A 13040-nucleotide genomic window follows, 5' to 3' on the forward strand; every position below is an offset into this window, starting at 1 on the left:
TCATGGCTTCAGGTTTAACACGGGCAAGGGAACCTCCTGCTGGTTACCACATACCGTCCTCCCCCAGTTGATGAATCGGTACGCCCTCCATGTTGAATATCACTTAGAGGAAGCACTGAGGATGGCAAGGGCACAAAATGTACTCTGGGTGGGGGACTTCACTGTCCACCACCAAGAGAGGCTCGGCAGCTGTCCTACTGATCGGGCTGGTCGGGTCCTAAAGGACACAGCTGCTAGGCTGGGTCTGCAGCAGGTGGTGAGGGAACCAACAAGAGGGGAAACACATATTTGACCTCATCCTTACCAATCTGCCAGCTGCAGAGGCATCTGCCCATGACAGTATCGGTAAGAGTGACCATCTCACAGTCCTTGTGGAGACAGAGTCCCGCCTTCACATTGAGAATAACCTCCATTGTGTGTGTGGCACTATCCCCGTGCTCAATGGGACAGACTTCACACAGATCTCGCAAATCAGGACTCGGCATCCCTGAGACGCTGTGGGCCATCAACAGCAGCAGAATTGTACTCCTGCACAATCTGTAACCTCACAACCTGGTGTATCCCCCACCCAACCATTACCATCAAGCCAGGGGATCGACCCTGGTTCAAAGGAGAGTGCAGGAGGGTATGCCAGGAGCAGCACCAGGCAGACCTGAAGGTGAGGGATCAATCTGGTGAAGCCACCAGACAGGACTACTTGCACACCAAACAGCGAAAGCAGCAAGTGAGAGACACAGCCTAGCGATCCCACAGCCAACAGATCAGGTCTAAGCTCTGCAGTCCTGCCACATCCAGTGGCGAATGGTGGGGGTCAATTAAACAACTCACCGAGGGATGGGGCTCTGCAAATATCCCCGTCCTCAATGATGGAAGAGCCCAGCACATCAGTGCAAAAAGTAAGGCTGGAGCTTTCGCAGCAATCTTCAGCCAGAAGTGCCGATCTATCTCGGCCTCCTGCAGTGGTCCCCAGTGTCACGGATACCAGTCTTCAGCCAATTCGATTCACTCCACGCGATGTCAAGAAACGGTTGGAGACACTGGATACTGCAAAGGCCACAGGCCCGGAGAGCATTCCGGCAATAGGACTGAAGACTTGTGCTCCAGAACTTGCCGCTCCCCTACCCAAGCTGTTCCAGTGCAGCTACAACCCTGGCATCTACCTGGCAATGTGGAAAATTGCCCAAGTATGTCCTGGACACAAAGAGCAGGACCAATCCAGCCTGGCCCTTTACTGCCCCATCAGTCTCGATCATCATGAAAGTGATGGAAGGTGTCAGTAACAGCGCTATCAAACAGTACATGCTCAGCAGTAACCTGCTCAGTGACATCCAGTTTGGGTTTCGCCAGGGCCACTCAGCTTCTGACCCCATTACATCCTCGGTTCAAACATGGACCAAAGAGCTGAATCGCAGAGGTGAGGTGAGAGTGACAGCCCTTGACATCAAGGCTGCATTCGACTGAGTGTGGCATCAAGGAGCCCTAGAACTGGAATCAATGGGTATCAGGGGCAAACTCTCCAGTGTTTGGAGTCTTAGGTGACACATAGGAAGATGGTCGTGGTTGTGGGAGGTCAGTCATCTCAGCTCCAGGACACCTCTGCAGGAGTTCCTCAGGGTAGTGTCCTCAGCCCAACCATCTTCAGCTGTTTCATCAACGGCCTTCCCTCCATCATAAGGTCAGAAGTGGGGATGTTCGCCGATGATTGCACAATGTTCAGCACCACTCGTGACTCCTCAGGTACTGAAGCAGGCCATGTTCAAATCCAACAAGATTTGGACAATATCCAGGCTTGGGCTGACAAGTGGCAAGTAACGTTCATGCCAGCCAAATGCCAGGCTATGACCATCACCAATAACAGACAATTGTCCCTTGACATTCAATGGTGTTTCCAACACTGAATCCCCCACTATGATTGATCAGAAACTCAACTGGACTGACTACATAAACACAATGGCTACAACAGCAGGCCAGAAGTGTTACTGCGGTGAGTAACACACTTCCTGATTCCCCAAAGTCTGTCAACCTTCTCCAAGGCACAGGTCAGGAGTGTATCAGAGATTATGGGAACTGCAGATGCTGGAGAATCTGAGATAACAAAGTGTGGAGCTGGATGAACACAGCAGGCCAAGCAGCATCTTAGGAGCACAAAAGCTGACGTTTCAGGCCTAGACCCTTCTCAGAGAGGGGGATGGAGGGTCTCTGATGAAACATCAGCTCTCCTGCTCCTAAGATGCTGCTTGGCCTGCTGTGTTCATCCAGCTCCACACCTTGTTATCTTGGCGTCTTTGATGACGTTGGTTGCATTTATCGTTACAAACGTGAGGCTAAGCCAGAAAATTGGCGTAGTTTGAAGAATTAAGCACGTGCTTGAGGTTTGGTTGAGGAAATCCATGATTGGTTTGACTGCTCCAGCTGCCCCACTCGGTGCCCAGACTCACCGTCGCCAACTGGAGCTGGAGGTCCCAATTACGTGAAGAAAGGCCTTGTCTCTGTGATCAGAGCCTGGGAATCGATGATCTAGCCGAGCGAGGTCAGAGGTTTTGCTGCACTGAAAATAGCTGGGTGTGGACCACCTGCTGGTTCATGCAGATGGCCATTCGGCCCTTCCAAACTTCTACCCCACTCCACAACAGGGTGACCATTGTCACTGGCCAGCCCATGTCTCTGCCCATCCATTGGTAGAAGGTCCTATTATTGAGCTGGATGGGCGGGACTGCAAATGTTCCAAAAGCCGATTGGCCGGCTTATCAGTCGATCAGGAAGAATTGCCAATCATTACGGAGGGGCTTGGAGATGGTTGGGCGAGCGAAACGTCAATTACAAATGGGCGGCATAATCGGCGGTGACTGTTACCCTTCCATCTTCCCATTGGCAGGGGAGGACGTCGATAAACGGGTTGGTATGCGCGGGAGTCCAGTGGCGTTCTCCGTCTGGGAAGACAACCGCTCGATTGGCTGCTTCCATGTCGATCGCGGCTGATAAGGTGGGACCACATGCGATTGGTCAAGACTCCAGCATTTCGATGCCCATGTGGGTGGGTCCTCATCGCATTGGACAAGACCACCGTCGATCAGGAGGAGAGGAGGCTGGACCCCATTTGACTCATCTAGACATCGGTCAATCAGACGCTGCGGGGGTGGGGCCTCATTCAATTGGGCCGCGTGCCCGTCACTCGCGGACCGTGGGGGGCGGGGCCGGCACCGATTGGCCGCGGTCCCCGTCAATCCGGTTGGCCGGCAGCGACGTTGGCCAATCCCCGTTCAAGGTGGGTCGCAGCCCGGCGTGTTTGGGCGACTCACCAGCAGCCGTCTTTTCAAAACATCCTTTCACTCGGGGGCCTGGGAGGCGGCGGAACGGTGATGCACTTCAATTAAAACCATGTAGCCTTTCCACCGCAATTTGCAAAGTCACACAGAGCGAGCGAGCCTGTTAAAGAAATTTAGAGAAGCCGCGGCCTAGTGGTTAGGCGCTAGGCCCAGCCTCACGGCTGCAGGAGAAGGTGAGATGCTCGGATTGTTTTCTTATTGTTTGTCTCCTGCAGGTTGGTGCGGAGGTTCGCTCGTCGTCTTCTTTAGACTCCACGTTCCCGCACTGCGGCCGGGTGTTTCTGCCTCCCGGAGCCTTTAATCTTCCCATTTTTTTTCTTTCACTTTTTTTTCAAAATTGCCTCGGAGAGCCGTCCACTGGAGTAGTGCGGCTGCGCGAAAGGGCCGTGCGCTGCTGCACCGCGCGTGAGTATGCGCGTTGACCCCGCGGAGCATGCTGGGGATTGTAGTTCCTGGCTCCCCCTTTTTCTCTCTCTCTCTCTCTCTCTCTCTCTCTCTCTCTCTCTCTCTCTCTCTCTCTCTCTCTCTCTCTCTCTCTCTCTCTCTCTCTCTCTCTCTCTCTGTGTCTGTCTGTCTCTTTCTTTCCCTCTCTCTCTCTGTCTCTTTTTTGTTTCCCCTTTTTCCCCCAAATCCTCCCTTTCACCAAATCCCCCCACCCCCCTCTACTGTGGCTCGAGGAATCAGCCCTATGTAATATTGCCTGTGAATAACCCAATTCCTGAGAAAAAGGTCAGAATGTGTAAGAATCTTAGGATCCCTACAGTGTGGAAACAGACCATTCAGGCCAACAAGTCCACACTGCCCCTCCAAAGAGCATCCCACCTAGACCCAATCCCCTGCCCTGCATCTCCCATGTCTAACTTATGTCACCTAAACTTCCCCAGGCACTATGGGCAATTTAGCACGGCCAATCCACCCTAAACTGCACGTCTTTGGACCTGTGGGAGGGAGCTGGAGCGCCCGGAGGAAACCCCACGCAGACACGGGGAGAACGTGCAAACTCCGCACAGACAGTCGCCCGATGTTGGAATCGAACCTGGTTCCCTGGCACCGTGAGGCAGCAGTGCTAACCACTGAGCCACCGTGCTGCCCATATGAGCACCATGCCACTGGGTGGTCTCGAGCCACCAATTTTAGTTTCAAGCTAGGCCATTTCAGATCCACCTGTTATTGTGGTGCATTCACTAGTTTTTGGGCCTGACTAAACAGATTCTGCCCTGGGAAATGTTGAAATAGGAGCTTGAGTGGTTATATCTGACCCAGCAAGCCTGTTCAATTGTCCCTTCCTATTTCCTTTGTCACTTATTGTCTCGAAGAAACTTCTTTGCCTTAAATACATTCAGTGACTCCACAGTCTCAAATCATAGAAAATTCTGCCACATTATCAGTGAAGAAATTTCTCACCTCTGTATGAAAGCAGCAGCTCGGTGCCGCAATGGTTAGACAATAGACAATAGGTGCTGGAGTAGGCCATTCGGCCCTTCGAGCCAGCACCACCATTCATTATGATCATGGCTGATCATCCACAATCAGTATCCTGTTCCTGCCTTACCCCCGTAACCCTTGATTCCACTATCTTTAAGAGCTCTATCCATCTCTTTCTTGAAAGCGTCCAGAGAGTTGGCCTCCACTGCCTTCTGGGGCAGAGCATTCCATATATCCACCACTGTCTGGGTGAAGAAGTTTTTCCTCAACTCTTGTTCTAAATGGCCTACCCCTTATTTTTAAACTGCGTCCTCTAGTCCTGGACTCACCCATCAGCGGAAACATGCTCCCTGCCTCCACAGTGTCCAATCCCTTAGTAATCTTCCACGTCTCAATCAGATCCCCTCTCATCCTCCTAAACTCAAGTGTATGCAAGCCCAGTCGCTCCAATCTTTCAACATATGATAGTCCCGCCATTCTCGGAATTGACCTCGTGAACCTATGCTGCCCTCCGTTAATAGCAAGAATGTCCTTCCTCAAATTGGGAGACCAAAACTGCACACAATACTCCAGGTGCGGTCTCACCAGGGCCCTGTAGAGCTGCAGAAGGACCTCTTTGCTCCTATACTCAATTCCTCTTGTTATGAAGGCCAGCATGCTATTAGCTTTCTTCACTGCCTGCTGTACCTGCATGCTTGCTTTCATTGACTGATGCACAAGAACACCTAGATCTCGTTCTGCTTCCCCTTTACCATCTCAATGGAGTCAAGTTAGGTAATCTGCCTTCCGGTTCTTGCCACCAAAGTTTATAACCGCACATTTATCCAAATTAAACTGCATCTGCCATGCATCCGTCCACTCACCTAGCCTGTCCAAGTCACCCTGTATTCTCATAACATCCTCCTCACATTTCACACTGCCACCCAACTTTGTGTCATCAACAAATTTGCTAATATTACTTCTAATGCCTTCGTGTATATCATTAATGTATATCGTAAACAGCTGCGGTCCCAGCACTGAACCTTGTGGAATGCCACTGGTCACTGCCTGCCATTCCGAAAGGGACCCGTTTATCACTCCTCTTTGCTTCCTGTCAGCCAGCCAATGTTCAATCCAACTCTATTTTGCCCCCAATACCATGTGCCCTAATTTTGTTCACCAATCTCCTATGCGGGACTTTATCAAAGGCTTTCTGAAAGTCCAGGTACACGACATCCACTGGCTCTCCCTTATCCATCTTCATAGATACATCCTCAAAAAATTCCAGAAGATTAGTCAAGCATGATTTCCCCTTCGTAAATCCATGCTGACTCTGACTTATTCTGTTACTGCTATCCAAATGAGTTGTAATTTCATCTTTTATAATTGACTCCAGCACCTTTCCCACCACTGACGTCCGGCTAACCGGTCTGTAATTTCCTGTTTTCTCTCTCCCTCCTTTCTTGAAAAGTGGGACAACATTTGCCACCCTCCAATCCACAGGAACTGATCCTGAATCTATAGAACCTTGGAAAATAATTACCAATGCGTCCACAATTTCTACAGCCACCTCCTCAAGGAACCTGGGATGCAGACCGTCAGGTCCCGGGGACTTATCAGCCTTCAGACCTAACAGTTTATCCAACACCATTTCCTGCCTAATATAAATACCCTTCAGTTCGTCCATTACCCTCGGTCCTTCAGCCACTACTGCATCTGGGAGATTTCTTGTGTCTTCCCTAGTGAAGACAGATCCAAAGTATCTATTCAACTCTTCTGCCATTTCCTTGTTCCCCATAATAAATTCACCCGTTTCTGTCTTCAAGGGAACAATTTTAGTCTTAACCATTTTTTTTTTCTTTTCACATACCTAAAAAAGCTTTTACTATCCTCCTTTATATTTTTGGCCAGTTTTCCCTCATAGCTCATTTTTTCTCTGTGTATTGCCTCTTTAGTTATCCGCTGTTGCTCTTTTAAAGCTTCCCCGTCCTCCGGCTTTTCGCTCATCTTTGCTATGTTATACTTCTCTTTTATTTTTATACAGTCCTTAATTTTCCTCGTCAGCCACGGCTGCCCCTGCCTCCCCTTCGGATCTTTCTTCCTCTTTGGTATGAACTGATCCTGCACCTTCTGCATTATATCCGGAAATACCTGCCGTTGCTGTTCCACTGCCATCCCTGCTGGGGCATTGTACCATTGAACTGTGGCCAGCTCCTCCCTCATAGCTCCATAGTTCCCTTTATTCAACTGCAATACTGACACTTCCGATTCTCCCTTCTCCCTCTCAAACTGCAGATTAAAACTTATCATATTATGGTCACTACCTCCTAATGGCTCCTTTACTTTGAGGTCCCTGATCAAATCTGGTTCATTGCACAACACCAGATCCAGAATTGCCTCCTCCCTGGTAGGCTCCAGTACAAGCTGTTCTAAGAATCCATCTCGGAGGCACTCTACAACTCCCTTTCTTGGGGTCCAGTATCATACTGATTCTCCCAGTCTACCCGCATGTTGAAATCTCCCAGAACAACTGTATTGATACTACAGTACTGCTGCCTCACGGTGCAGAGAACCTGGGTTCGATTCCACCCTTGTGCGACTGTGTGGAATTCACACGTTCTACCCCATATCTCTGTGGTTTTCCTCTGGGTGCTCTGTGGGTTAGGGTGGATTGGCCGTGCTAAATTGTCCCGTAGTGCCCAGGGATGTGCGGGTTAGGGTGGATTGGCTGATGGAAATTATCCCGTAGTGCCCAGGGATGTGCCGGTTAGGGTGGATTGGCCGTGGGAGATTGTTAGCACGGGAAGTGGCTTGGCCATGGGAAGTGCAGTGTTACAGGGATAGAGTTGGGGACATGTGAAGGAGGTGGGGTGGTGGGTTGGTGTGTGTCTGTGTGTGTGTCTGTGTGTGTGTCTGTGTGTGTGTGTCTGTGTGTGTGTGTCTGTGTGTGTGTGTCTGTGTGTGTGTGTCTGTGTGTGTGTGTCTGTGTGTGTGTCTGTGTGTGTGTCTGTGTGTGTGTCTGTGTGTGTGTCTGTCTGTCTGTGGGCAGGCCTGGGTGGGATGCACTCGAGGGGCTTGCTGTGTACTTGATGGGCTAAGTGGCCTGCTTCCACACTGTACGGATTCTGTGAAGGTGGCTACCCTATAAGCATGGGCCCTTAATCTGACCTGATACCAGCACAGTACAGGAGGCTTCCCCCAGGTGGCGTTTTAACCCCAATGCTATTGGGTAAACCCATTCCCAGGTTTAGTTGTTTTGTTAACATGCACTCCTGTGCCCTCCAGAACTGCCATGACATCGGCTGAGACCATGGACCTGGCGGTGGAAGAGCTGGGCCTCTCGATGGACGAGATCCGTGAATGGATTGACCAGGAACTGGAGAAGGTGGACTTCCTAAAGCAACGCCGAGCTGCCCTGCAGGAACTGGAGAGCTGGGTGGAGAAGAAGGAGGCTGAGGTGGCTCATGTCGACGGGCTCTTTGAGGATGCATCCAGGTAATCAGGTCTCCTCAGCTCTCTGTGCGCACCTCCTCCCCCGTCGGCTCCCTCTGCGTGCTTCCCTCTCTCCCGCCCCCACCCACCGGCTCCCTCTGCGTGCCTCCCTCCCTCGCCCGCCCGCTGGCTGTGCGCGTCCCTCTCTCTGAGCTATGTTCGCACCTTTGCCTCCCTCTGTCCTTCGCTGCGCACCTGTGTCCTTCCGCTATTTCTGTCTCGCGTGCAATTTGAACACCCCTTTCTTTGAGCTTGCATGTCCTCTCCCTACACCCCCCACCCCAAGCCCCCTTGCCTTTCCAAGACAGGGCGGCTGTCAGAATTGACGCTGCGCGTCGTGGGCTGGGGCCAGCTCTCTTTGGATCGTTTCGGTTCTGATTTGGGGCCCCCCCCCCCCCCCCCATGCCGCTGTGCCCTCGTGTGCCTGCAGGTCAGTGGACATGTGCGAGTCGATGGTGAAGGATCTATACAACAACCTGGGCCTTCAGTACGAGGAGACGGCCGCAGAGGGGTCAACCAAGAAGGATGCTGCTAAACTGTCGGAAGTGATCGAGATCCTGGACGACGACGAGGAAGATGACGATGACGTGATGGCTGTGGAACCTGGTAGGGGGCGGGTCACAGGGTCATAACAGCGCGGAAACAGACCCTTCAGCTCAAGCAGTCCCTGCCAACCCTAATCCCCAACTAAACTAGTCCCACCTGCCTGCTCCTGGCCCGTACCTAATAGATAATAGGTGCTGGAGTAGGCCGTTCAGCCCTTCGAGCCAGCACCACCATTCATTATGATCATGGCTGATCATCCACAATCAGTATCCTGCTCCTGCCTTACCCCCGTAACCCTTGATTCCACTATCTTTAAGAGCTCTATCCATCTCTTTCTTGAAAGTATCCAGAGACTTGGCCTCCACTGCCTTCTAGAGCAGAGCATTCCATATATCCACCACTCTCTGGGTGAAGAAGTTTTTCCTCAACTCTTGTTCTAAATGGCCTCCCCCTTATTTTTAAACTGTGTCCTCTGGTTCTGGACTCCCCCATCAATGGAAACATGCTTCCTGCCTCCAGAGTGTCAAATCCCTTAATAATCTTATACGCCTCAATCAGATTCCCTCTCATCCTCCTAAACTCGAGTGTATACAAGCCCAGTCGCTCCCATCTTTCAACATATGATAGTCCCGCCATTCTGGGAATTGACCTCGTGAACCTACGCTGCACTCCCTCAATAGCAAGAATGTCCTTCCTCGAATTTGGAGACCAAAACTGCACACAATACTCCAGGTGCGGTCTCACCAGGGCCCTGTAGAGCTGCAGAAGGACCTCTTTGCTCCTATACGCAATTCCTCTTGTTATGAAGGCCAGCATGCCATTAGCTTTCTTCACTACCCACTTGCTTTCATTGACTGATGTACAAGAACACCTAGATCTCGTTGTACTTCCCCTTTACCTAACTTGACTCCATTGAGATAGTAATCTGCATTCCTGTTCTTGCCACCAAAGTGTATAACCGCACATTTATCCACATTAAACTGCATCTGCCATGCATCCGTCCACTCACCCAGCCTGTCCAAGTCACCCTGTATTCTCATAACATCCTCCTCACATTTCACACTGTCACCCAGCTTTGTGTCACATGTCAACCCTTTCCTATTCATGTATTTATCCAGACTTCTTTTATATGGTTTGATTGTACCCATATCTGCTGATTCCTCTGGCGCACACAAACTACACTGTGTGACAAAAAAAGTTGCCCCCAACCTCCCCAGGTCTCCTTTCACCTTAAAAATGTGCCCCCTGGTGTTGAACTGCTGCACCCTGTGGAAAAAACATTTGCTGTTCCCATTATCGATGCCCCTCAGCCCCCTATACTCTGGTGAAAAATTCCCAGCCTGTTCTTCTAACTCAAACCTTTCATTCCCAGCCACATCCTGGGAAACCTCTTGTGAGCCCTCTACAGCTTAATCATTATCCTTCCTCGAACAGGGTGACTCAAGCACAGTGTACAGGAACTCTCCTGCTCCCCTCTGCGCCTCTGCCTCAACTCACCTATTTTTCCTGACCTCCCTTGAGTTGTAAGCAAACTACTGCAGATGCTGGAAGTCTGAAACTAATAGTCATACAGCATGGAAACAGACCGTTCAGCACAACCCATCCATGCCGACCAGCTATCCCAAACTGATCTAGTCCCACTTGCCAGCACTCGGCCCATATCCCTCTAAACCCTTCCTCTCCACATACCCATCCAGATGCCTTTTAAATGTTGTCATTGTACCAGCCTCCTCCTGTACCAGGAGATGGGGGAGATTTTTAATGAATATTTCTCCTCACTCTTTGCTGAGGAGAGAATGGTGGACGCCAACGAAATAAGGGAAACAAGTGTCCACGTTTTGGACGGAATATTACCAGAGAGGAGGCGTATACAGCCTTAGATAACACTAGGGTGGATAAATCCTCTGGGCCTGATCAAGTCCATCCTCAGACGTTGTGGGACGATAGGGAAGAAATTGCAGAGACGTTTGCTTCGCTTTTGGCCACTGGTGAAGCTCCAGAAGACTGGAGGGTGGCTCATGTTTTGTTCCATTGTTTAAGAAAGGTAGCAAAGTCAAGCCAGGGAACTGCCGGACAGTGAGCCTGACATCAGTGATAGGTCGGTTATTGGAGAGCATACTGAGGGAGAAAATCAACTAGCATTTGGACAGTCAAGGTCTGATTGGGGTGGGTCAGCATGGATTTGTGTGCGGGAAGTCAGCTCTGACAAATCTTTTTAGAGAGGTAACCAAGAGGATGGATGAGGTTAGAGCAGTGGATGCTGTCTATATGGATTTTTGTCAGGCTTTTGACAAGGTCCCACACAGCAGGCAAGTCATAAGGTTAGGATGCATGGGATCCAGGGAGAACCGGCTAATTGGATTTAAAATTGGCTCGATGGTAGGGAGCAGAGGGTGATGGTTGTAGGTTGTTTCTCGGACTGGAGGCCTGTGACTAGTGGTGTGCCACAGGGACCTTTGTTATTGACATAACTGATGTAGATGTGAATGTACAAGGCACGGTTAGTAGGTTTGCAGATGATACAAAATTAGGAGATATCGCTGATGATGAGGAAGGTTATCAAAAATTACAGAGGGATCTTGATCAGACGCGGAAGTGGGCTAAGGATTGGCAAGTGCAGTTCCATACAGATAAGTGTGAGGTGTTGCACTTTGGAAAGTCAAACCAAGGTGGAACTTATACAGTAAATGGGAAGGCCCTGAGGAGTGTTGAGGAACAGAGGGACCTAGGAGTAAGAGTATATAGCTCATTGAAAGCAGCATCACAGGTAGACAGGGTGGTGAAGAAGGCATTCAGCATGTTGGCCTTCACTGAAGCTTTGAGTATAGGAGTTGGGACGTTATGCTACAGTTATGTAAATTACTGGTGAAGCCGCATTTGTATTGTGTACAGTTGTGGGCACACTGCTATAGGAAAGCCATAGTTAAACTGGAAAGTGTGCAAAGGAGGTTTACGGGGATGTTGCCAGGTCTAGTAGGCCCGAGTTATAGGGAGAGGGTGGCCAGGATAGGAGTTTATTCCTTGGAACCTAGGAGAACGAGGGGTCACCTTTATTGAGGTGTATAAACCCATGAGAGGCATAGAAAGGATGAATGCATATACTTTTTTTCCTAGGGACGGGGAATTGAAAACAAGAGGGAATAGGTTTAAGGTGAGAGGGGAAGGATTTAAGAAGGACCTGAGGGGATACTTCTTCACACAGAGAGTGGTGTGTATATGGAAGGGGCTGCCAGGGAACGTGGTTGAGGCAGATACAATAGCAACATTTTAAAAATAATTGGGTAGGTACTTGGAAGGGTTGAGAGGGAAATAGCTGAGCGGGCACCGTGGTCGGTTTGGGCTGAAGGGCCTGTTTCCGTGTTGTACTACACTATGACTACCTCTGGCAGCTTGTTCCATACACGCGCCACCCTCTGTGTGAAAATGTTATCCCTCAGGCCCCTTTTTAATTCTGTCCCCTCTCGCCTTAAACCTATGCCGCTCTGGTTTTAGACTCCCTCGCCCCAAGGAGAAATATCGTGGCAATTCACCCTATTTTGGCCCCTCGCAATTTTATAAACTTCTATACGGTCGCCGCCGCGCGCGTGTCCCCCGACCCCCGCCCCCCAGCGTCCAGCACTCCAGTGAAAACAGCCCCAACAGGTCCCTCCAACTGAAACTCTTCAACCCTGGTAGCACCTTGTAAATCTTTCCTGACCCTTTCACAACATCCTTCCTGTAGCAGGGAGACCAGGATTGAACGCAGTATTCCCGAAGTGGCCCTAACCAATGTCCTGTACAGCTGCAACATGACCTTCCCAGCTCCCTCTACTCAATGCACTGACCCGTAAAAGCAAGCATACCGAACACCTTCGTCACTATGGATAACACAGTGTGGAGCTGGAGGAACACAGCAGGCCGGGCAGCATCAGAGGAGCAGAAAGGCTGACGTTTTGGGTCGGGACCCTTCTTCCAGCTTTCCTGCTCCTCTGATGTTGCCTGGCCTGCTGTGTTCCTTCAGCTCCACCACTGTGTTACCTCAGACTCCAGCATCTGCAGTTCTTTGCTACCACCTTCTCCACTGTCCATGACTGCAAGAGTATTGGAGAAATCTAGCCCGTCTGGCAGTGTCTACAGAGAGCGAGAGAGCGTGTTAATGTTTCAAGACCAGTTCTGAGCAACAGTCGGACAGCAACTCAATGTTAACACTGCTTCTCCTCTCCACTGCTGCTGTGAGAGAGGCTGAGATTTCCCAGTGTTCCCTGCGCAGTTTGGTCAAGCACAATTTCCAAA

The 13040-nt window shown here is 50.4% G+C and overlaps 1 protein-coding gene across 2 annotated transcripts in view; it reads left to right on the forward strand.

Annotated features, from left to right (window-relative positions):
• Window positions 1-3261: 3261 nt before the first annotated feature.
• The window catches only part of setdb1b (SET domain bifurcated histone lysine methyltransferase 1b), a 50188-nt gene continuing 40409 nt past the window's right edge, over window positions 3262-13040 (forward strand). For both annotated transcript variants that reach the window (XR_009443464.1, XM_059642928.1), the window contains exons 1-3: window positions 3262-3499; window positions 8016-8225; window positions 8653-8828. Coding sequence is in view for 1 of the 2 variants with exons in the window: in XM_059642928.1 (XP_059498911.1) it covers window positions 8023-8225; window positions 8653-8828 (379 nt within the window). In the remaining variant the exon portion in view is untranslated. The remainder of the gene's footprint in view (window positions 3500-8015; window positions 8226-8652; window positions 8829-13040) is intronic.

Source organism: Stegostoma tigrinum, chromosome 47 (assembly GCF_030684315.1).
Source record: "Stegostoma tigrinum isolate sSteTig4 chromosome 47, sSteTig4.hap1, whole genome shotgun sequence".
Classification (NCBI taxonomy): Eukaryota; Metazoa; Chordata; class Chondrichthyes; order Orectolobiformes; family Stegostomatidae; genus Stegostoma; species Stegostoma tigrinum.